Source organism: Leptidea sinapis, chromosome 32 (genome assembly GCF_905404315.1).
Source record: "Leptidea sinapis chromosome 32, ilLepSina1.1, whole genome shotgun sequence".
In the NCBI taxonomy this organism is placed as follows: domain Eukaryota; kingdom Metazoa; phylum Arthropoda; class Insecta; order Lepidoptera; family Pieridae; genus Leptidea; species Leptidea sinapis.
Genome location: NC_066296.1, coordinates 4,979,239 through 5,005,355, shown reverse-complemented (window position 1 = coordinate 5,005,355; position 26,117 = coordinate 4,979,239). Strand labels below are relative to the sequence as shown.

Below are 26,117 nucleotides of genomic sequence, written 5' to 3'. Positions count from 1 at the left end.
GCTCTCCTATTCTATCTCACTAGAGATGTTCTTCTCTGTCACAAGCTTTCTTTGTTATTCTAGAATAATGTAAGTCTATGGTTTTATTCATCTTGTTATCACACTGCTGCACTTAGCTCTAAAGTTTCCGTGTACGAATTATTAATGATATTACCAATCAATACTACACGTGTCCTGTTTTACTCGAAGTACGTTTTACTTTGTTCGAGACCTGTAATGTATCTTCCGAAATCGACAATGCCGCCAGGAACTACATTTTTCAGATATACCAATACCGAGAGTGCCGTACGGCACACTACTCCCTCACCAAGTTCTGGTCCTTATTTTGTTTATAAGATGGTTAATTTTGCATGGTCTTATAGCTTGTTTCAATAGCTTTCAGATACATTCACTCAAATCATCCAAATTATAAGCAATCTATTAATACACATTGACAGGACGCTGCACGAGCGCCAAAATCACGCCGATTTGAACATACCACGCGATCGGAGTTCCCCGGAACGGAAAGGTTAATCCTATAAATGTAAATATTAATTATGCTCTTGCTATTCTGTAACTGTAAATAATAATTAAATACTTACTTACTTATTTAAAATGCAACAATATAGCAAACTCATGTCTACCGTTTCATTCTTACAAACGATTATTCGCAGACATAATATTACTATCAATATCCATAAACCCAATCATAAAGTTCTAATCGTAAGATAAGTTATGACAAAAATTACGATTATACAAAATTGCCTTTAAAGTTTTATCTAATACAATATTTACGCCGCATAATGCTCGTATCGCAAAATTTGTCAAATAATGTACTCTGTGAATTACATATACTACTAGCTGACCCAGCAAACATTGTATCGCGATACAAAAGTAACTGTTGATCGTAGATGGGTGAAAATTTGAAATTGTTTGTATTTTTAATGCTGACTCATAATCAAACAAATTTAAAAAAAAATATCAAAAAAATAAAAAATAAAATTTCGTGTGGACCACCCTTAACATTTAGGGGTATGAAAAATAGATGTTGGCCGATTCTCAGACCAACTTAACATGCTCACAAAATTTCATGAGAATCGGTCAAGCCATTTCGGAGGAGTACGGGAACGAACATTGTGACACGAGAATTTTATATATAAGATAATCTTTATTGAATAAAATTAATAATAATAATAAAGCCAATTTATTCCGAACTAAAAAAAAATTATGATTTGGATCACCAACAATCTAAACCTATAAAGTATAAACTATAAAATGTCTCTTAGTTCGGGGTGCCGAATTACAAAGGCCTGCTCCAACGATTCCCACTCTTTTCTGTTTTGGGCAACTCTTCTCCACTTAGGTCCTGCTGTTAATTTTATTTCATCTTCCCACCTTGTGTGCTGTCTTCCTCATTTCTTTTGCCATCTCTTGGGTTGTATTCTGTAAGTCTTTTGTTTCATTCATCACTTTATCTCGCATCATGTTCCCTGCCAATCTCCGCTTTTGTTGGTCGATTCGTTTGAGTATGACGGTAAGTTTCGTAATGTTCGTTCCCGTACTTCTCCGAAACGGCTTGACCGATTCTCATGAAATTTTGTGAGCATATTGAGTAGGTCTGAGAATTGGCCAACATCTATTTTTCATACCCCTAAATGTTAAGGGTGGTACACACGAATTTTTTTTTTTAATTTTTGTGACATTTTTTTTTAAATTTGTTTGATTATGAGTCAGCATTAAAAAATACATACAACTTCAAATTTTCACCCATCTACGATCAACAGTTACTTTTGTATCGCGATACAATGTTTGCTGGGTCAGCTAGTAGTATATGTAATTCACAGAGTACATTATTTGACAAATTTTGCGATACGAGCATTATGCGGCGTAACTATTGTATAAGATAAAAATTGAAAAGCAATTTTGTACAGTCGTAATTTTTGTCATAACTTATCTTGCGATTAGAACTTTATGATGGTGTTTATGGACATTGATAGTAATATTATGTCTGCGAAAAATCGTTTGCAAAAATAAAACGGCAGACATGACTTCACTACATTATTGCATTTTAAATAGATGAGTAAGTATTTAATTATTATTTACAGTTACAGATTAGCAAGAGCATAATTAATATTTACAGTTAAAGGATAAAACTTTCCGTTCCGGGGAACTCCGATCGCGTGGTATGTTCAGATCGGCGTGATTTTGGCGCTCGTGCAGCGTCCTGTCAATGTGTATTAATAGATTGCTTATAATTTGAATGATTTGAGTGAATGTATCTGAAAGCTATTGAAACAAGCTATAAGACCATGCAAGATTAACCATCTTGTAAACAAAATAAGGACCAGAACTTGGTGAGGGAGTAGTGTGCCGTACGGCACTCTCGGTATTGGTATATCTGTAAAATCTAGTTCCTGGCGGCATTTCCGATTTCGGAAGATACATACAGGTCTCGAACAAAGTAAAACGTAAGTAAGTAAGTAAGTAATATCTGTAATAACTCGTACACGGAAACTTTAGAGCTAAGTGCAGCAGTGTGACAACAATATGAATAAAACCATAGACTTACATTATTCTAGAATAACAAAGAAAGCTTGTGACAGAGAAGAACATCTCTAACGAAGATACAGTGAGATAGAATAGGAGAGCGAAACTATTGTTACTAGACGCGCCACTTCTTTAAGAGCGTTGTAAATTATGCTATAATAGGATTTGAGAAAAATAAAACTTACGTAAGTAAAGTTGTGGAGCAGCTGCTGGGACGGAGATGCCATGTCCTTGCCTGCCATTCCGAGGAATTGTTATGGCGGAAATATTGCCGCTGCACTACACAGTACGTGTACAGTTCTGCGGCCTCAGTATGCGTCCACTTACGTTGGGGCTCGACGGTGTCATTCTCGCGTGGTCTTTCGGAGACGCTTACTGGACTCCAGCAATGATGCTGTAAAGGCTCAAAGTTCCTTTTATCTCCCGTTGGCCGTGTGACTCGCTACTCGCGTCTGACTGACGACTGCTGTCTACTGTGTTCTACTACTCGCTCCTTCCGGCCCACTCATGCATTGGTCTTCATCGGCCGAAGCTACGATTTGTGGATTTGCTGGAAGTGTACGAATGAAGGAGGGATAACCAGAGGGTTAACAGTAGGGATGTTACCGATTTTGATTGATAAGTCGTTAGCAGTCAGCCACTCTTAACATTAGTATTTTGAATATTAATACACTAGCTAACAAATACATAGCTATCAAATACACTACCCTACAAATACATACCGCTCCAGTGGAGGGAGGTAAAAGTGGTATTTATCCCTAAGCCCGGCAAAAGTGACTATACTAACCCCAAATCGTACAGGCCAATCAGTCTCACATCATTTTTGTTGAAGACTCTAGAGAGACTCTGCGATAGGGATAGGATAGGAAAACCATGCCAACCAACACGCCTTTACTCAGGGCAGATCAACCGAATCCGCACTTTATTGTGTAACATCTCTTATAATGAAAGGATTACCACATAAACAATCAACCTTAGGTGCTTTTATTGATATCGAAGGCGCTTTTGACAAAACCTCTTTCACTAGGCCGAGCGCTAGCCGATCATGACGTAGATCCTACAATTGCCGGGTGGATAGACAGCATGTTGAGGCATAGGGCGATACGATTCACTGTGAACACCAGTACTAGATGTGTGGTGGCAACGGGCTGCCCACAAGGAGGGGTACTCTCGCCGCTGCTCTGGAACCTTGTGGTGGATGAGCTCATCACAAGGCTAAACAAAAAGAAACTGAACACGGTGGGCTATGCTGACGACCTCGCCATTTTAATAACAGGACCAGTTGAGAGCGTCTTATGTAGCCTCATGAGATCTGCGTTTAAGGTTCTTGAGGAATGATGCGCGCAACACAAACTAACAGCTAATCCGTCAAAGACGGAGCTAATACTATTCACAAACAAACGCAGCCTCGGTAATCTTACATTACCAAAGCTGTTCAACACCGAACTAAGCCTTACTAAAGAAGTTAAATACCTAGGGGTCATACTAGACAGTAAGATGCTTTGGAACAAACACCTCGAACACATGCTGGAAAAAGCGTGTATCATCTTTTGGCAGTGCAGAAGACTCATAGGCAAAACCTGGAGTCTTACTCCAGAGATAAGTAGATGGCTCTACACAGCAGTCATCAGACCAATTATCTTTTACGGAGCAATAGCTTGGTGGCCCAGGACAGAGCTTGTGACAGTACAAACCAAGCTGCAGCGTTTCCAGCGGCTAGCTTGCACAGCCATAACAGGATGCATGCGCACCACGCCTACCTCCGCCCTAGAAACTATTCTAGGGCTAACACTACTCGACATACACTTTCAACAAGAAGCGACATTGGCGACTCTACGTCTAAAGCTGTTGGGTGTATGGAAGAATGAAGACTGCCTAACAAATAATCTCTGGAATAGGGTAACAAAGGACTATCCACTCTGTGAGATACCTAAAACACATGCTTTTCATAGAAACTATCACATACAGCTACATTCGAAAATGACTACTGGAACTGGTGCTGGCATCTTCTCACAGGAACTGAACATACACACTTCCATACCCTTGGGTACACACAGCTCCATCTTCCAATGTGAGTGCGTAGCTATCAAGGAAGCCGCCAGCGTAATATTAAGAAGAAAAGTCCACGGCCACAGAATCAGAATTCTTACTGACAGCATGGTGGTACTAACACCGCTGAAGGGTTCCACCTACAACTCAGCACTAATACACGAGTGTCACAAATCCCTCGAACAAGTTGCCTCTTATAACCGGGTAACTCTGCAATGGATCAAGGGACATAGCGGTTCGTTGGGAAATGATGCAGCGGATGAGCTTGCAAGGCGGGCATCGGCAAATCTAGTGACTGGTCCATTGCCACTTCTGCCCTTCAGCCAAATGCGCTCATGGATACGCTCTCTCTCCAACGACCTACACAACACCCGACGGGTGAATGTCTCAAGCTGTAGACAGTCGAAGTAGGCGATACCTGCACTATCGCCCAAACTGACACGTAGACTTATCAGCCTCAACAGACATGACATCCGTATAATTGTGGGCACCCTAACGGGTCACACATCACTAAACAAACACCTCTTCACAATCGGCGTAACGGACAGTCCTAAGTGCAGAGGCTGTCTGGCCGAAGACGAAACGGTCGCTCACGTAATCTTGGACTGTGCGGGGGTGGCCAACCAACGGGCAAAAACCTTAACCAATACGAGGTCGCTCCAGGAAGTCTGCGAACACCTGGACTGTGTTCTGAACTTCTGGAAGGAGCTGGGCTATTTGGAGTAACTGGCCATTACTGCACGCAAAATGGAACCATGCTAATGGTCTAACTGCGGTGACAGGAGCCCCTATACCATACCATACCAAGGGTCCAATTGAAAAAAAATATAATTACAACAAGATTCACAATGGAACCCGCGCTAGGTCAATGGGCAACAGGGGCGCAATTCAAATAAAAGAACAGTAGGTTAACTCGGCGGTCTCCTTGAAATTTATACCTTATACGTCTGCGCGGAGCGCTAGGGTATAAATTTACAAAGTGTAGTGTAGGTGTGTACATATTGTGTGTTATTGTGTCTATGCATTTAAGACCGTAGCAGTCCTACTCATAATGACTTATCGGAGGCTTAAAACATCGGTATAAGATGCCTAGCCTGTTAAATTCATAGTCGCATATAGAGCTAAAACGCTCATTATCTCATTGATAAAGAGACGTGACTTGCAAAAAAATGGCCGACATCGAGCTGTCTCGTATTTGAAGTTCGTCTTCCGATGTCAGTCAGTTCATAGCTGTTATAAGTTATCATTACATACCGTGGTTTAATAAATATAAACATTGAATATACATAACCACTATTGTTTCCTACCAGGCTACCATTATGGTTATCAACAAGGTACATCCTACTAATAATACAAATTCAAAATTTTGTGTGTTTGTTACTTCTTCACGCAAAAACTAGTAAATGACACGCAATAATAAATTTAATTAAACTTAACAATAATATAGCTGATACATCAAAATAACACATAGGCTATAATCTATAAAGATATTGTTAAAGGTAATATCTACACAATATGTCACTAGTGCTGCCATCTGTTGTGTATTGTCAGTATCTGTCTTCTATTTCCTATAGTAGTTCGAACACTTAACTGGAGAACGGCTCGACCGATTTTCATTATTTTTAATTTGTTGGATTTGTAATTTGTTGGATAGCTAAATAATACAAAAACATTGAATTGTGTCTTTTTAAGTCAATCTCATTTTTGGTGACACCATCGGGGCATATTTGTTTGGGCATATTATATATTTGTTGAATATTTCAATTTACCTATTGCAAATATTATAAGAAACAGTAATTAAATATGTTTATTATTTTAAGATTTATTAAAAATAATTTAGCTTAAATATTAAAGTTAGTATTATTATTTAAAAATATACAATTAATTTGGTTTCAGTCAGTATCCGGTAGCTTGGTGCCGAGTGTCTCCGGAGTTAGCAATACAAGCAGTCCTGACAAAATTCCAAATCCAGCAAACAAAATGAACGGGAACTCGTCAAAAAGAGCTGCTCCCTGAAATAATTTACTAAAACCATTCAATTACATTTTTTTTTCAAAGCCAAAGTTTTTTATTTGCAAGAAGCATTTACAGCTTTACCAGTGGGAGGAATCTTTGGACAGAATGCTGGATTATGGGTACCACAAAGATTCCTATTTCTGCCATGAGGCAGTAATATGTAAGTCTTACTGTGTTTCGGTCTGAAGGGCGCCGTAGCTAGTGAAATTACTGGGCAAATGAGACTTAACATACGTCTCAAGGTGACGAGCGCAATTTAGTGCTGCTCATAGTTTTTAGGTTTTTCAAGAATCCTGAGTGGAACTGCATTTTAATAGACAGGGCGTATCAATTACCATCAGTTGAACGTCCTGCTCCTCTCCTTCCTTTTTTAATAAAAAACCCGCCTTGGATATACGGCTCCACGTCTGAGCTTGCACAGATTTGGGATATGTCCCAATTAGTATAGTTTATAACCTAATGTGTGTTGTATATCTATAATTAACAAAAAAATCTTACAACAAAATGGATGAATTAATTGAATTAGGCGTTATTTTGCGGAAATCCAAGATTATTCAATTGTTTTCAGCCTTCTTGAGTATAAATTCCGCCAAGATTAGTCTTCAATTAAATCGACATGTGTTTTGCCTCTAAGCGAGGCATCCTCAGGAGATGTTGAGACGCCAAATTCTGGCACGAGACTCATGGAGGCCTAGAGAATCTTGGCGGGATTTACACTCAAAAAGAAGGCTCACAACATTTGAATGATTAAAATAAATCAATAATCAATCTGCATTAAAATATCTGCATAATCAACATTAAAAAAAATATATACTTACAAATGCAGGAGTAAGAGGGGCTATTATAGAACCAATCCGGCCCATCATGGAAGAGAAAGCGAAAAGAGAGTGCCGGTACCTAGTCGGGTACAGTTCCATGGTATACAGGTAGATAGATGACGACACCATAGCGATACTCCACTTGCCGACCAAAAATATAATCATTGACACAGTGTTCATGTCTGAAATTATAATTAATACAAATATTTGTTCTCTATCTATTAAATTTTCCCATTCGTATTTCATACTAATTCAAATACGTTAAGAGTTCTAATGTTACTGATGTCTAGGAGTACGGATAGAGCTGTTACCAAATCAAATCAAAATCACTTATTTCATGTAGGTCATGACACTGACACTTATGAATGTCAAAACAAATATCTTGGAGAATGAGACGAAGTGGTAAGAAAAGGTGCCACTCTTTTGCATCAACATTTACATTTGTATCGTTTTACAAATCATTTCAATTACATTATTTGTAAAGTGATGCAACAAAAGTACTCAAACGTAAAATAGTCAATGGATGAGTTTATATATAAAGGTATTTTAGGAGCATTTTATAACGCGATTATTTAAAAAAATATAATAACTTTTCACAATCTGAAGCAGTTTCTGGTAACAGGATCACCCTGCCACCACAAGAAGCGCCCGTTCACGAGCATGACACAAGGGCTAGTCATCACCTCCCACGACCATATTTTAAGGACGGGGACGACTCGTCCCATGTCGCCGCCACAAGCAGTGACATCGAAGCGACATTTAATTTTCTAAAAATAAGTACACAATACTTGCTACGAAACATCTAATTCGTGTCAGCTTATTTGACGTAACGCAATATTTGCCAGCTTCACCTGTTGTTCCTCTCATGAACAATCACTGAACAAAAAAGTGAATTTTGGCTGCTATCATTCGATAACCGTGCAAAATCTGGTAGCATTTAAAAAAAGCGGAATATGCAAGCAAAGGAGAACAACCAAATTGGTACTGGATTGTACATTTATCAATTTTTCTATAGATTATTGGAGTTTACTCTTTAAGAATCGATTTTCATATAAGGCGCCCGGTATGAGAAAAATATGGATAGTAAAATCTACTCATCAAATCTCATAGTAACGTTTTTGTATATTGAAGCTTCATTATATTATTGAAATTGATTTATTCTTATACTTTCATAAAGTTAAGTGAAAATTCTATAAATTATGAAAGAATGTGGTGTATATAATAGTACCGGGAAATCTGATAAGCACGTGGGTACTAAGTTACAATTTATACATTACAACACTATGACATGTTTCGTATATAAAATAAACATGTGTGCTTTGTATTTATTAAATATTGAATTATTCAATACAGTTCATACAAATTTATATGAGCTATTCTTCTTCTTAGTCGGACACTCTTGTCAGAGTGGTCGTGGTTGCGCTGACGAGGTACATGGTGGAGTGTTCGGTGGGTCAACATCCTTTCTGAGGGTAGATCTCCTGGCGATGTGCTTCCATTTCTGACGGTTAGAGGCGTTGCGAGTACACTGGACTATGGTGGACTCAGTAGCCTTTGTGATGGCGTCTATCCAGCGGGTTGGCGATCGACCGCGTGCTCTCTTGCCTTCCACCTGGCCCTGAACTACCAGTCTCTCCATCGAGTTCTCATTTGATCTATGATATGAGCTATGCACATAATTAAATGTTTAATTTAACATGGAGGCATTATTTTATTTTTTTAATTGGTATCTATAATTTTTTAAAGTTATTACTTATGATTTATTTTCTATTTATTATTTTTGTAGTTTCAGGTACGATAATTAATGATTCGATATTATAATTATAATGATGTAATCGTGTAAGATCTACTTAAATGTAAAATATTTGATATATATCGAATAGTCGCAAAAAAATAAATAAATAAAAAAATATAATATATACTTTAAGAATTTTCATTGATGCGTTTATTTACCCTTACATAATATGATGACGATCTTTTTTAATTAATACGCTTTTATTAGCTTATGCTGTATGTCAGTTTCAGGGGCGTGCATTCAATATAGGCAAATAGGCAAATACAAATTAATATTACTTGTTATATCTGTGATGGTGAATATTTTGTTCGATCGGTATTACTTTACAATATCTTCAATTAACAAAACGAAGAACACTGCAAAAACAGGGGTAAGCAAATTAATATCATTATTACCTACTAAATATTAGACCTACTTACAATATGTAGAAAAATATATTAGTTTTGAATGATAAGCAGACCGATTGTACTGAGTAATTTGTATTTTGAGTTTATAAGTTTGAAAATTATCCAATCGTCGGCTCTACAGGTTTATTAAATGAATTGAGATTAATGTTATATTTGAGCAAAATATCTTTCAAATACATATTATAACAATAATTAGAGTTCACATTGGATCATGGATGAGAGACATCTACTGCCTCTACTGGTGACTTAAGAAATATGAAAGTACACAATACAATATCACATTATTATAATATTATTAGTCATCGTGAAATCGATCTTAAATTTATGCAACATCATAAATGCATGGAAAATGTACCTACACAGTGATTGCAATTTGTGTCTGTACCGCTAGAGGGCGGTAAAAATGAAAATATCTATAACATAGTTAATTTTAATAACAAATCATTAAAAAAAACTACGCGTATCTATTATGGTTATGGAGCTACAATAAGAAAACTAATTGAGATATTCTGAAGCTAATAAAAAAGCGGACTATATATCATTTTTGAAGAGTTTAATTTAAATCATATCAATATAAAATTATTATGTAAAAAATATACGATGAATAATAAATTAAATTAAAATCGTGCTGTGCAATACCTAAATTTTTAACTACATTATTTCATATTATTAGGTACTTGTACCTACCTAGAGTGATAAATACTTAAATATAAGGTTGATCAATTAATGGTCCCGAAACTATACGCGTAACACTAACAACTTCAATACTTTGACCTCAAAACCTAGTGCTGTCAAACTAAGCCCAACTACAACTAGTTTGATCTTCATGCCTACATTGCTGGAAAACCAATGCACGCCCCTGGTCTGTTTGGAACCGACTCCATTGGACTTTATTTTGTTTAGTACCTGTTCAAAGGCAATCGTTCTTGAGGAGTAAACTTCAGTCGTGCGTCGGAGCTGACACACACACTTTCTTTTTTTTTGCACGATTTATGACGAGTGAAATGAGATAAAATCAGGAGTCGTAGCTAGTGGAGAAAGGCTAAAAATATTATTTAAGAGTTATGAAATAGGTTGGAAGAAAACCGATGATTATTATTCGATTTTGTCATTACAAAAATAAATAAATACAGAAATATGTTTAATTTAACTTATCCACATCCAACACTTATCCAGATTCTAGTAGTTTTTTTAGTATGCAGTTACCTAAAGTATCAGTTCACGTATTTAGAAAGGTATTTATTTATTTAATTACTATTTTAGTATCGATTCGATGTGGCTGATAGTAAAATCTCAAATCGATATCATCTCTCAATTTTGTTGTCAATGTAACTTCTATCATAGTTTTAGACTTTGACAGAAGATAAGATTTGAGTTAAGATTATTCACTTAAGAGTTGCGAACTATTGTGGAATGCATTGGTGTTTCTGTTTTTTCTGCGATTAAATAATAATTCGAGGATAATATGTAAAATGTGTGAGGAAATTAATTAATAAAGTTATTAAAATAATTATTGTTTCCTTTTTGTAAAAGATTCTGACGAACTGAGAACATCCTCCTTTTTTTGAAGTGAGTTAACAAAGGCTCCTGTTGAAGTTATTTAGGAAAACCTTTATCACCAGATGAAATTATTATTGCAGTTAACTCTTCTATTTCCTTTCGAAGTCATCGTTCAGTGCAAAAAAGTAAGGTTTCATATGTTCCAACATGCTTATTCAAAGAATATTGTGGTTTCATCGCTTTAGACATTTAGTTGCTCTAAATTTTACAAAATCAATCAAATCAAGTACAAAATACAGTTTATTTTGTAATTATTTGCTAAAACAACAAGTTCTGCAAGTGTGAATAAAACGGGTTTTAATTAAATGTAAACGCAATGATATCTCATGAACCTCGCTAGCTAGCAAAGTCTAAAACTGTGAGTATACTAAAACAGTAAGGTTTGTTTGCAAAGGCTTGTAATGGCATAGGTTTTGTTGATGTACAAAGAACTTTATTTACCAATACCCCATACAAAGTGGTTCTTCTCCTTTAAGCAGTAAATTTTAATCAATCGCTTCACCTTCGTATTGTAGAGTATCAACGTAAGAGTTGGAAATTTTGATAAATTGTTACTAATATGTTTTATGAATTTGTTAGTCGGTTGGTTTATTGGTTTCATTTGTCTACTTTTTAGTTTTGTATACTTGTCTTGCTACTGCAAAATTGTGGTTGTCAATTTACCTCAAAAGTAACCCTGCGGTATTCCCTTAGCCTCAGATCATTGCCCGATTGGCCCAGCCTAGCGAAACTCTCTAAGGAAAAGCGATTCACTCGATTGTATGAAACTTGCAGTCATTGACAGATGACGGCTATAATCTTGTAAAAAACGGAGATAGCCGAAGTCCACTACGTTTTAAGCAACTGTTCGCTTTCCAAGTTAGCCGGATTAAATTTCATCGCCAGTCGCCTTATTGTAATTAATACTATTTCAAACTTATGTCAAGTCACTGCACGTTTCATACTTAACTAAATTTAAATTTTTACGCAATGCTTACCCTGGGGCGTAAATATGTATGCAATTTGACATGCAGCACATAGCCAGTAAGCACCGACTAGTACTGGCTTTCTGCCAATTCTGTTCAATAGAAGTACAGCTACCCAGTATCCTGGGATCTCGACAGCAGCAACCGCGATATAGTTGAGGTACCGGTTGCCGGACATGTTGACAGCATTCACAGACAGACCGTAGTAGATTAGTGTACTTGTGATCCACCACACCGGGGACACCAACACTCTCAGTAAAACGCGCTTGTGTCTAAATAAGATCACAATCAGCCAAGGCTCTGTCGCTTTCATATGTTTTTCTAATTCTCTTTCTTTTTGCAACTCTTCTGCGGACACTCTCAGCCATTCTATTGACTTTTCGGAGAGTTGCTTGCCGTTGATCTTAGCAACTTTCTTCAGGGTCATGCCGGCTTCTTCATAATGCCCCTTTGATAAATGCCAGCGGATGGACTCATATATGAGCCAGTAGTAGGAAATCGTTATGACCTGTGGTATGTACAAAACCAGTGTCAAAGTTCTCCAGTCTGGTACTGCCCACGCTATCAGTGCCAGCATTATTTGTCCAATCGAGAACACTATTTTAAATGTAGCCCCTGCAGCAACGCGATATTTCGGTCCAACTACTTCCATTACTGTTAACAAAACATAATTATTTGATGACGTCAAAGTCTACGTCTCGTATTCTTCTCATATTATGATCTAAGGGCTATTTGAAATCAGTTTTAAGTTGTCATGCTTAGATTTAGGATTGGTCTCCGCTGCACTCGTATTAGAAATCGCAGGCGTAGTCGCAAATTGCAGCAGCTACCAATTACTACCAAGTGGACGTACTCGAGTCAGTCTCAAATGCAACTTGTTCTGTTAAACACTTGTGCAAATAATTGAAACTAAAATGGGTTGCGTAATAAAATTAGAGACCAATTCTTAATCTAAGTTGTCATGTCTCATGTCTGTAATGTTCATACTGAACTTGACATACTATTATTTTCCATTAAACTTGATGACAATGCAAAATGTAAAACAAATATCAAATCAGGGACGAATGTGGCTTATACTCACATAAAATATAGGCACAGGAATACCCGCCAGAACCGAAAGTCGCTTCAACGACTTCAGAAATGAGGAAACCAATGTATGTGTCGGCGAAGTAGCGCGTGACACCCAGCCAGGCTGTGTTGAACGCGTTGATGCAGAGAGCCGTCCTCCTGCCCCAGTGGTCGGAGATATAGCCAGTGATGGGTAGCGCCATCAGGGATCCGAAGGTCCGGACAGACCCTATCAGGGAACGCCGCCATTCGTCACACGCGAGCCCGTACTACAACACTCACTTACTTAATATGTCAAGTAGCTATACCTTATGTATATGTATTAGGTATATTGTCAAAGCCATGATATTAAAATTTCACTAGTGATAATATTATAATTTAACGGTAGATTTTCAATCGACTTCATTTCTTACAATTGAACGGCCTGGTTTTAGTGACATTGTAATGTCACTAGTGAAATTGTAATATCACGGCTTTGACACCTTTATTTATTTATTGGTCTACCAGCGATTTTACATAAAAATATTTCTTAAACAATTAACAATTTAAATTACATGTGCAGGGTATGCAAAATCATTTAAAGGTAAACACTACATGCTAATTTCGCTTATCGATACATTATTACAAATCTGAAAGTGAGTTAAAAACTAAAACTGGTGAAAAAAACCTATGAAAAATTTGAAAGTCTGCAATAATCAATTGAGAATTGTTTAACGGATAGTTAGAAACAAATAATAAGTGTTTTAATTACATACAACTAGGTATAACAAAAATATAAATCTAAGCTACGTAATTATATAATAAAATAAAATAAACTAATCTTTAATTAAAATATATTAGGTACCTATGTTATAACTAACAGAGCAAAGTAATCTATCACACTCATAACTGGCTGACTAGATTGCTGATAACTAATTTACGAATAGTGTTAGGGGAATCAATATTTATATCAATTAGTGAACTGAATTTATTATATACTTTACACAAGTGAGGGATAGTGCAGTTGGCGCCAAAGACTGTTCTAGTCCATGGAGGCACGACCGGAGTAATTGCAGTTCGGGGATATCTGCGTGGTACTCGGAAATTAATTTTACGTAGTAAGCTGGGGCAGTCTAAATTGTTTCTTAGCAAATGTATATAAAAAATTTAAGTCCAAAAATTCTCTTCTTTGTTCAAGAGTCATCATATTAAAGTGTTCTAATATTTTTTTTGGAACTTTATCAAAAGCCTTTTAAAACCAGTATATATGCTATCCATCTGATTCTGCGAGTCAATAATAAGTCTTCTGATAATGAAGATGTGAAACTAACCAAATTAGTTATGGTAGACCTACCTGGCAAAAATCCATGTTGATGCTCAGACACGAAACGTTTGAAATGCATTTGAATTGTCGGACAAACTAAAGATTCAAAGACCTTTGCAAAAACCGAAAGAATAGATATAGGCCTGTAATTGTGTATGTCTTTCTCGTCTCCACTCTTATATATTGGAACAACTTTTGCTTGTTTCCATAAAACTGGAAAACTACCCGAATTTTATCACAGCGATCACTAAGCACTCTTAGTTCTATTTAATCCATTGGATTATTATATTTTTTTATTGTTTTAGCATTTTGTGTTTTTCTTTAATTTATTTTTACAACCTTATGATTCATCCATGAAGGGTACCTACTGCTTTTAACTTTTTTTAAGGGAACATAATCTGTGATAGCAACCTGTAAAATCTCGTAGAATACTTTAACCATTTCAATTATATCACCTCGGTTCAATATCGTATCCCAATCAATTCCCTTCAAGTACTCATTAATGGAATCATAATCGGCTTTATAAAAATTGTATTGATCGTTTGAAGTATTAGTCTCAAGTCTATGTTGTCTCGTATAAGGAATACTAATTTCAAGGGGGGGATGCATTGGATCAATATTACTAATTGGATTATAAGAGTAACTGACGGAACATACAGGTAAATCTACGAGTACAAGATCAAGTATCTTTTGCCTATTATTAAGGACATAGTTACATTGGCGCAGGCCATTTCCTGATATAAAATCCAGTAATCTCTGAGCTGGGGGTATGTTATAGTCAGCTGGGTTTAAGGATGCATTCCATGTAATACAGCTAAGATTAAAGTCGCCAATTATACATGTTAACATATTATGTTGCTCTGAAACTCTATTGCAGTTATTTAAAAAAAATATCAAATAATTTATTATTTACAGGTGGAATATATATACTACAAAATGCTATGTGGCCTATACTGTTAAAATGGGGCACATCTACAACCACCCACAAATCTTCACAATCGCTTTCCCAGTTACAAACTCTGTTTGAAATTATATTGGTCTTGACAGCGATTAGAACGCCCCCACCATCAGACTTAGTGTTAAGCTTTGCAGTCTCTCTGTCTCTTCGATACACGGTGTAACGTGTCTCAAATAATTCACTACTTGAGATTGAGCTATTCAACCAGGTTTCAGTCAAAATAATAATGTCATAATTATTAACTGCTATGTTACGATAAACATCTTGGGTTTTGGTTCTTAGTCCGCGAACATTCTGGTATAAGATATTAATCGAAGCGCCTTTTTAGGATTATGACACCATTACGTGACCTCAACCTTACACTTTAACTTAAATTACTAAGAAAGTCTACGCTTTTTATTACTTTGTAATCAGAAATATCGTCCTTGCGCATTAGTATACGACCATTTCGAACCCAAACATATTTATAATCTTTTTCTTTGGCTTTAAGTCTCGCCGCGGCATGTAGAGCTTTATTCTCAGGTGACAGATGTTCCATGACATAAATTGGTTGTTTTTCCCCACTTACCCCGATTCCAATGTGAGAGGTGTTCAATTTATCTCTAGGGTTGGTTTTATTATACTTTATCACTGCTGCCAAAACACTGTCCCTAGTAAGCGGAGAATTAAATTGCACTATGACAGATCTCGGTCGAGTACTTTGACGATTTACCTTAGCAACTCTCATTACATTCATAATTTTGTCAGTAGCTATATCTAACCCTTTTACACTGCCCAGCTGCTCCACGATTTTGATCAGATTTTCATTTTTTCTTTCAGGAACACATTGCAATTCCAGGTTGTTGTATCTAGATCGCTGTTCAAGTTCGTTAACACGTGTGTTTAGGGTATTAATAGTCGCCTCTAGTTTGGCATTATGTTCTTTAAGATCCTTCAAAGCTATTTGACACGGTGTTCTTTCAAGAAATCCTCGTACTGGTTGTTTATAAAATTTATAGAATTTTTCATGTCTGTGATTTCTTCCCTTATTACTTTCAATTCACAATTTATTACGCTTTTTATGGAAGTCCACATCTGTGTTAGCATTTCTTTCATTTCGGCCCGTACAGTTTCACTCACCATCTCACGTATTTCTTCCAGATGCGATGATTTTTCTGTTTCTGGTGACGAAACTGCTACTCTTTTGGTCGATCTTTTAGTGACATTTTTGTCATAGGCTAAAAGGGTGTCTTTAGTACGCACGTTTGTGTTTTTTCACTGTTGCCTTTCAGCCTTGTTGTTGACATACAAGCGGGACACGTCCAGTCATTCGTGGAATCTATATCTGAGCTAAGTTGCCCGGTCGACTTCAAACACGCACGGTGGTATCCGTTTTTTACATTTTGTGCAATACAAATAATCTTCTTCATCATTTACTTCGTTACAACAGTTCATGTGTACCTTGGACATTTTTAAACTTCTTTAATTTAATTTAATTCAATTAATTTTAGCGTTACTTTTTAAAGTACTGTGATGAACTCAACAATCAATTGAATAATAATAAAAAATAGCGTACTCCAATCAGGTGCTCGAACACCTGACTATACCTTTACAGTCAAAGAGTTGCCCGCGGAGCTATCTGGCTATGATTTACTACATTGAAATTGTTGAACGTAATACCACACTAATGATATTTTTAAGTGGGTAGTCGCAAAAAATCTCTCTAGAGTTGAATGACCGATCACAACATTCGCAATAACAGAATAATATTATAATCATATAATTTGCATCACAAACACATTGAATCACTGTTTACAAGTCTAATTAAATTGTTACAGAATTAGTGTTTAATTTTTATACTAACTATGAATCGGTGTTGCTGTTTTAACTTCACTTTCAAAACAATAACTTGACAAGAACACGAACACACGTCTTACTTACACGGCTTATATTTAGACACATCAAAAAAGTCTAAGCAACATGCATGATATTACAAATCTACAATTTATATTAATTAATTTCTAAGTCTTTATTCACTAGAAGTGCATAGGTATTTAAACTTTTTTGTTATTGATGATATACTGGCTGGTTGTAAAAAAATCGATTGTTTTGTTTTTTTTCATAAAATAAAATGAAAAGGAATTTGTTTGAATTTAATTGCGTTTTTATTGCCACGTTCTTGATTTTATAATTTTACCAACGTCATGGAGCGACGTCATTTGACGGCAAATGAAAAGGGTTGTAGGGATGTTGCAAGCGGGAAGTAATCAATCTCAGGTATCTCGGCATTTTGGCATTCATAGAAGTGTTATTTGTCGTCTTTGGCAGCACTACAATAATACAAGGGAACTCGCTGAACAGCATTCAGGCCGTAAAAGGAGTACAACCACTCAACAACACCGGTACATACAACTGAATGCAAGACGCCAGCCCATGTTAACCGCTCGAGAGATAAGTTTGAGGCTAAAAAATTGAAGGGTTGTTCATGTAAGTCCTCAAACTGTGCGAAATCGACTGCATGAGTACGGCCTCCGAGCTCGACGCCGAATTAGGTGCCCACCGAATGAACGCTGAAAATTACGTTGAGGATATTCTCAGACCTTAAGTCCATCCATTTTCACAAACCTTTGGCTCCGATTTTACGTTAATGCATGACAATGCGCGTTCACATACAGCACGGCGAACCAGTCAATACTTGGCAACGGAGAACGTCCGGGTATTGCCCTGGCCTGCACAATCGCCAGACCTCAACCCCATCGAGCACGCATGGGACATGCTCCAGAGACGTGTTTTGAAGTATTTGGAAGGAGTGACAACTACCAAACAGCTGAAGCATTTGCTACAATTCCATTGGGAGCGAATACCGCAAGATGACATAAACAGTCTCATTAATTCAATGAATAATCGTTACCGACAAGTTCTTAATAACAGAGGAAGCCATACTTTGTATTAAATTATCCTATTCTTACCTTAAGTACCTACCTTAGTTTCTGCAGTATATTCTAATATTGTTAATTTCTGTTATTAAAAGAACTTATAAAGACAACAGCTGTTATTTCTACATTATAGGACCCTAAAAATATTATTTAAAAAAAATTAACAAAAAAACAACCGCCTTCAAAAACAGTATTACAAAACAAAAGATATAATGTGCACTAAAAAGTATAATAATAATTGCGTATTTTTATACAATCTAATTAACTAATCTAATTCTAGTTACGATTATTGTTATTTTTGGAATCGGTGTCACTAACTAACAATTTGTCTAAATATGTCTAAATATACTAAATTTTTCAAAGCAGCAATGAACGTGAGTACTTTGCAATTTGATAACGGACAGTGTTCCGTTACTTTGTCATGGATTCTGTAATCAGAACCTAACCAAACTCTCACCAAACTATCTTTGAAGTATATGCTTTCCAATAAAAAAAGAATCATCGAAATCGGTTGGCGCGTTATTGAGTTATTCGTAAATTTATCATTCACTTTGCATACGTATAGCAAAATTTAAGACTTTTATGGTTTTCTCATGGATTCAACTGTCAGATATGCACCAAATTACAATGGGACGACTCGGAAAGCACCAGCTTTCAAATAAAAAAAGAATTTTCAAAATCGGTTCACCCAGTCGAAAGTTATGAGGTAACAAAACATTAAAAAGAAATACCGACGAATTGAAAACCCCTTCCTTTTTTTGAAGTCAGTTAAAAATAAAATACAACGTAATGTGAAAAACCATCCTAAAGTTTAAATTAGAACATGTTGCTTAGACTTTTTTGATGGGTTTATTTATTGAAAATGATCATTGTTTGAGGCTCACTCACGCCTAAACTACTTATCGTATCGACATGAAACTACCACCATTCGATGCGAAATTAATCCTTGATGGTTTATGGATACTTATTTTTCGAATTCTAAAGTTCTTTCATTAATTTATTTCCTTTTAAAATACGACCAGTGAAGCGGACGGGAACGGCTAGTATATATATATAAATCAAGGAAATTTAATCAGTACCAACATTTATTGACGATGCGGGATTCGCACCCGCGCTCTCTGGTAACGTCCCAGCGATCTTTCGGAACGTAATCCCGCATGTTTCATAAATTTTGGTACAAATTGTAGTCGTATATTTTAATCGCAGAAGTGAGGAATTACGACACTAAAAATAGTAAACTGTTTTAATTAAATTATACAACAAGATTCTGTGAATGAACAGTTTAATACATAATATGGTGTGCGAAGAAAATGAACAAAATAACGTTTTATCTTATGTAAGATATCTTTAAAGGAATATAAGGCATTTATTTCTCAAAATTTATTCCTTTAGAATTATTTTGAGGTCATTTATAATATACTAGATATTACTACCGCTTCAGACACGATTGACACTCTGGGAGAGAAGAAGTGGCGCAAGAAACTCTCCCAGCATTCTTGTTTTTAATAAGATATATAATATTGTACTGTCACTGCTATTGCTATAAAATAATCATAATCTAGTTCCAGGCTGTCCGATCACTTAGATATTCAGCTGTCAAGCAAGTAGTAGGATTTACGACTGAGCCATTTTTAATGAAACATTTAAATTTGTTATAGATAATGCCTGAACATTGGCTGGGACTTTATTATAAATGTATATACATTTACCCTTGAATCTATTATGTATCTTATGAAGCCTACAAGAATAAGTTACAAGCAACCTCTTATTTCTAGTGTTATAATAATGAAAATCACTATTAAGAGCAAAAAGGTGACAAGTTTTGTGAACGTCTATTAAATTTTCGTAAATTTACTGCCAATCAACATTAATAATATTTATTTCTTTAAAATTTTCTATAACCAAGCTGATGTATAGGACGAAGAGCTCTCTTTTGCAGAGCAAACAAACACAATATCAATTTCAGCAGTATGACCCCACAACAAAATACAGTACGTCATGACGCTGTAAAAATAACTGAAGTACACTAATCTACCGGTAGCAATATTAGTGTACTCTCTAATCTTTCTAACAGCCTATGCCGCAGAGCCGAGTCTATCTGCTAGTTGGGCAATATGTAGACCCCACTGAAGGTTTGAATCTTCCGTGATACCCAAGGGTTCCAATACCTGGTCATTTATAAGTACGTTGGTTTTATATCTCCGCTGTGTTTGGTGTAATGAACCGTAAACACTTTGTTTTTTGCTGTTGTAGAGCAGATTATTCGTCTTAAACCAACGCACTATCTTTGAGTGTGCATTGTTTATCTTGTCATCTATATCTGCACGTCACTACACTTTAAAAATAAGTGAAGTATTATCAGCAAACAATACACTTTCATGGCTATCATTTACCACGAGCGGTAAATCGTTAATATATATAAGAAACAAGAAAGGACCCAGAATAGAATCCTGCGAAACACCTATTCCTACAGGTTTACCCGAAGACCGTTTGCCGTTTACGTCGACTTTCTGAACTCTTTCGCTTAATATTGATTTTAACAGATTTAGGGCTATATTTTTTATTCCATAATGATTTATATTTAGAAGTAAAGTTTCATGGTGGACGCAGTCAAATGCTTTTGACAAATCACAAAAAATGCTCAGTAGCACCGTCGCCGACGCGAGCCCATGAAATTTTCCCCTATCAAAACGTGTCCAACGCGGCTATAGAAGATTAATCTGATCTTAATGTAAAGTAAAGAAGTTTTATGAATAAAAGTGTATTAAAAACTTACGTCGTATACAACGCTGTAAGTAGTTTCATAAACGAAGTCCTCACAGGCGATGATCTTGTCTCGCTGGAACCTACGAGGGGCGGTCAAAAAGTTCGCGGAATGGCGGGGTTGGCGGGGGTGAGGTCGCTCCTCCAGGTAGCCGCTACTTGAGTAACTCATAATTACTATATATGCCAATTTCTAGCCTAATTGGGTCATTAGCTTTCGAGTTACAAACGAGTGAACAAGTAAATCGGGAACAAACTAGCCACTATGGAGAAAATTGAACATCGCGCCGTCGTAAAGTTCCTCACCAAACAAGGAAAAACGCCTCAAACTATTTTGCAAGAGATGTTAGCTGTTTACGGAGACTCTGCTCCTGGTAAAACCATGATTTACAAATGGCACGGCCTTTTCAAGCAAGGAAGGGAGTCAATTGAAGATGATCCTCGACCTGGACGGCCCATTGAGGCCACTACGCCGGAAATCATTGAAAAAGTTGAAAAACTTGTATTGGAAGACGGAAGGTTGAAGAAGAAACAACTTGCAGCATCAGTTGGAGTATCAGAAACCACAATTTTAAATATTCTTCATCAACATCTTGGCATGAGTAAAGTGTGTTCAAGGTGGGTCCCGAGAATGCTCACGCCGCTGCAAAAACGTGAGCGCGTCAACTGTTCCCGCGAGTATTTGGACCGCTGTGGAGAAGTTAGGGAAGAAATTATGGCCCGAATTGTAACCGGTGATGAAACTTGGGTTCACCACTATGAGCCTGAGTCAAAGCAGGAGTCGATGCAGTGGTACAAAAAAGGCACACCACCCCCAAAAAAATTTAAAGTGTCGCAATCGGCCGGAAAGATCATGGCGACTATTTTTTGGGATACTGAAGGTATTCTTTTGATCGATTATAAAGAACGTGGTGTTTCTATAACGGGAGAGTACTACGCTTCCCTATTGGACCGATTAAAAGAAGCTATTAAAGAAAAAAGAAGAGGAAAACTGACAAAAGGTGTACTCCTTTTGCACGACAACGCGCCCGTTCACACGAGTCATGTTGCGACGGCTGCCATTCATCGATGCGGTTTTGAACAACTACGCCATCCACCCTACAGTCCAGACCTGGCCCCTAGCGATTTTTATTTATTCCCAAAGATGAAGAAAGAGCTGCGTGGAAAAAAATTTAGAGACGATGATGAAGTCAAGTCGGCGATTTCGGCGTATTTTGACGCCCAAGACAAAACCTATTTTTTCGACGGTATTAATAAGTTATATGCCAGATCCCAAAAATGTATTCGTGTTAAGGGGGAATATATTGAAAAGGAAAAATAACATAATGTATCATTTCATCTTTTTTCCCAGTCATTCCGCGAACTTTTTGACCTCCCCTCGTATATGCCGGACAGGTGTCTGCGTCAGAGACCCTAGTAACATTGCTCGGACTAAATCTACTGCAGTCATGAAACGAGGCGCCACTCTCCGGAACAGCGTTCAAAATCCATTCTGGACGAAACTCTATCCCAGGTTCGCTTTCACATTCCGGTATGAGGCACCTGGAGCATTCAAAAATCTATTCAATCGAATTATTATTATTTTAGTTAACTCTGTTTTATAATGACTGTTAATAAAAATCTAAAGAAATAAAAGTAATTAACACACACACACACACACACACACAATCCATTAGAAAAAGTAAGTAAAATCTACAATATTACAACCTTATCTTAAGTTCTGTGGATTTTGTGATAAAATAAATAAATAAAATAAATCAATTTTTGGAGTCGGTGTCAGCCAAGGTAGGTTTGTAACTACATAAATATTTATAGGTGAGATGTGCTTGAGTCGCACGCGACGTGAGGAGAGAGGCGTGAGTGGGGTCGCGGCGGGAGGACACCGTTTCCAAAAATAACATTAATTGTAACTAAAATAAGATTAATTACACGCGCTTATTAAAACACATAAGTGTTAAAAGTATTTTATTTAAATGTAACCCTCGTGTTTATCAAAGAAAATACAAATTTAGCATATTCAAGCATTATAGTTTAATTTTATTGAATTTCTACTAATTAAGTACTAAATTAGTACTTTTTAATTTAACTGTTATTTTATGAAAATTGAATAACTTTGAGGCGACTAGACCAGCGAGAGATCATTTCCCGCTTCGTTCGTAATCAAAGTATAAATTATTTATTTATTACGCAAACATAGGTACCGCCAGAGATACAGGGGCGTACCTGCCGTACCAATTATACGGGGCCCGGTCGTGGATTTGTATGGACAATAGTGAAAGGTCTGATACCTTGCACTATTGTCCATAGAGGCAGAAACTTTATAAAAAACTAAAGTCATCATCAGCTAAAAATGATTTAAATCGGGCTGCCGAATAAAGGAAAAGAGATTGTATATTTCATTGAAATTGTTAGTTAAAAATTTGGAAAATTTACACATAGATAATTATGATGAATAGATATTTATTTTTCTGTGAGAAATCTATGCCCTAATACGGGGCTCTAACAAATTTTTATACGTTGCCCCGCCAAGGCACGCTACGCCACTGCATAGAAGACATTTCCTTGAAAACATTGAAGAATCATAATATGTACGCTGACAAAAGTTTAAGTACTTTAAAACTTTCAACGAGTGATGTATAACAATAGCAAATAAGAACTTAAATGGTTCAAATACATATACACAATAATGTTATGTATGTTCATAGGCACATAAGTGAATTTGCCAGAAACTGTCATAACCATAATGTTAACACCAGACATAAACTGATGATGCCTACTACTCGGCTAAGTCGAGTTAGTAAGTCTTTTGTTGTAATTTAATGTTCAAAACAAAAGTATTACGTTATTCAAAAGAATTGTTAAAAAACGTTTGTGTGGTGAAGGTTACTATAACATAAATGACTTTCTTAATGATACCACAGATTGGGAATAGAGTGACCGCCCTCAAGCTATTAAATAATAAGTTTAATTGTACAATATTACTTTGTAAACATATTTATTCGTTGAAAACAAAAAAAAAACCCGCTGAGTTTGTTGCGCGCATTCTTCTCAGGTCTGAGGCATTCATTTTGGAATGGGTGGTAGTTTTTTGACTTTCAATAAGTGGTGTCACATCCTATTTTGAATAAAAATATTTGAATTAAAAAATTTAAATTTGAATACAAACTTTCATATCATTTAAATAATGCTTTAAATTTATTTAAACTAAATAAATCCTATAACTATACTAGCTGACTTAGCAAACGTTGTATTTATTTAGTAATTAAAAAAAAAATGGGGTATAAAAAATGCAATGCAACCGATTCTCAGACCTACCAAATTTATCGTAATATAATTATTGTATTCGATTGCCATCTTGCAACCCTATAGCGGATTCGTGGATGGAACAGAATAATTTAAATATCGCGATACAAAAATAGTTGTAGATCGTAGAAGGGCGAAAATTTGAAGTTGTATTTTATTTTCAATGGTGAATCAAAATAAATAAAAAATAAAGGTCAAAAAAATATAAAAAAATATAGTACCGTTATCATTTAGGGGTATTAAAAATAGATGTTGGCCGATTTTCAGACCCACCCGATATGCACACACAATTTCGAGGAGGAGTTTGGTAACAAACACCGGGACGCGAGAATTTTATTTATTATATTTATAATACTGTGATTACATTAAATTAAAACTATCATTACGGGGAAGTGTACCAAGAGTACTGGCAGCATTTCCACGTTGGTTAGCTAGGCTGATCTGTTGACCGAAATAGCTGCCAGCGCTTGGGTTGCCAGTAGCCATTGAGGCGCGAAGATAGTACTTTGTACATTCTACCCGTCTATAAATAAAATGTAATATATGAGCAAAGTGGCGTCCCGATTACCTGGTGTTGATACGAGCTGTGGTGAACAGATATTCGACCGCTGGCCACGAAGCAAATATAATAAAAATAATTGTCACTCCCACCATACGACACTGGTATCGACCGAACTGTCCGATTTCTTCCACCAGCAAAGTCTCCAACGATATTTTATTTCTGCCTTCCCCATTGCTTGATGCTACTTTGTCCTCACTCATAACTAAAATGTAAACGTTTTTATGACACTGCCTAACGGTTGTTTTATCTTCGATGAATATGGAAAGATAATATCAGATTAAATGGCAATATAGCAAGATATTTTTGTGGTTCTATTTTAAGTTACTGTGTAAATTAATATCTTAGTTTAACTTAATAATATGGTACTCAACCAGGCGGAAGCGCGATACTGATAATAAAAAATATAAGTCAGCATGATACTACTAATTATGGCAAAAGCGAGAATCAAGCAACATATTTTGTTTTTTTTTTAATGACAAAAAGGGACGAAATGAGCTAGACACCTTGTGGTAATTGATACGCCAGGGCGTCGGAATGTTTGGGTAATGAGCAGGCTCAATACCCAAACATTCTGAGCGGCGCTACAACTTCGCTCGTCCCCTTAAGATGTTAAGTCTCATTCGCCCAGTAATTTCACCAGGGACGGCACCTTCCATACCGAAACACAATAATGCTTACACATTAATGTTTCACGGCAGAAATACCACGTTGTGGTACCCATAATCTAGCCGGCATCATGTGCATAGGAACCTCCCACTGTTATTGTGGTTCCTCCTACTGGTATTGTGGTTGATGACTGGGCTGGATCATTGACGGTATCAACGGTATACAGCCCGCCTAGACATAGCATAAAGAAAGACGCCTATGAGAAATTTCTAACCTCTTTGGGACGCTAAGCATACTTACTGGAGCTCACGTACAGTAACACCGAAGGGAAGACAGTTACCCAGGACTTTTCCTAAACCATAGTTGTATCTCATTCGGTAAGCGAATCTATCGGCCAGTAGAAAGAAAACACCAGACCTGATTGATTTCCTAATTGCGAAGGGTACACAAACTTTATATGCAAATCTATTACTGAACTTTCATCTCATCACTCACCCGTTGCA

General features: G+C 36.4%; 1 protein-coding gene across 1 annotated transcript; it reads right to left on the bottom strand.

Moving 5' to 3' along the window:
• Positions 1 to 6,474: 6,474 nt before the first annotated feature.
• On the bottom strand, positions 6,475 to 25,198 carry LOC126974452 (organic cation transporter protein-like). Its single transcript, XM_050821947.1, has 7 exons — positions 25,015 to 25,198; positions 22,527 to 22,685; positions 21,157 to 21,229; positions 13,218 to 13,473; positions 12,149 to 12,790; positions 7,410 to 7,591; positions 6,475 to 6,600 (listed from the first exon to the last, which is right to left on the bottom strand). The coding sequence occupies exons 1-7, from the start codon at positions 25,098 to 25,100 to the stop codon at positions 6,598 to 6,600; spliced, it is 1,401 nt and encodes a 466-aa protein (XP_050677904.1). The 5' UTR covers positions 25,101 to 25,198; the 3' UTR covers positions 6,475 to 6,597.
• Between the last annotated feature and the right edge of the window lie 919 nt (positions 25,199 to 26,117).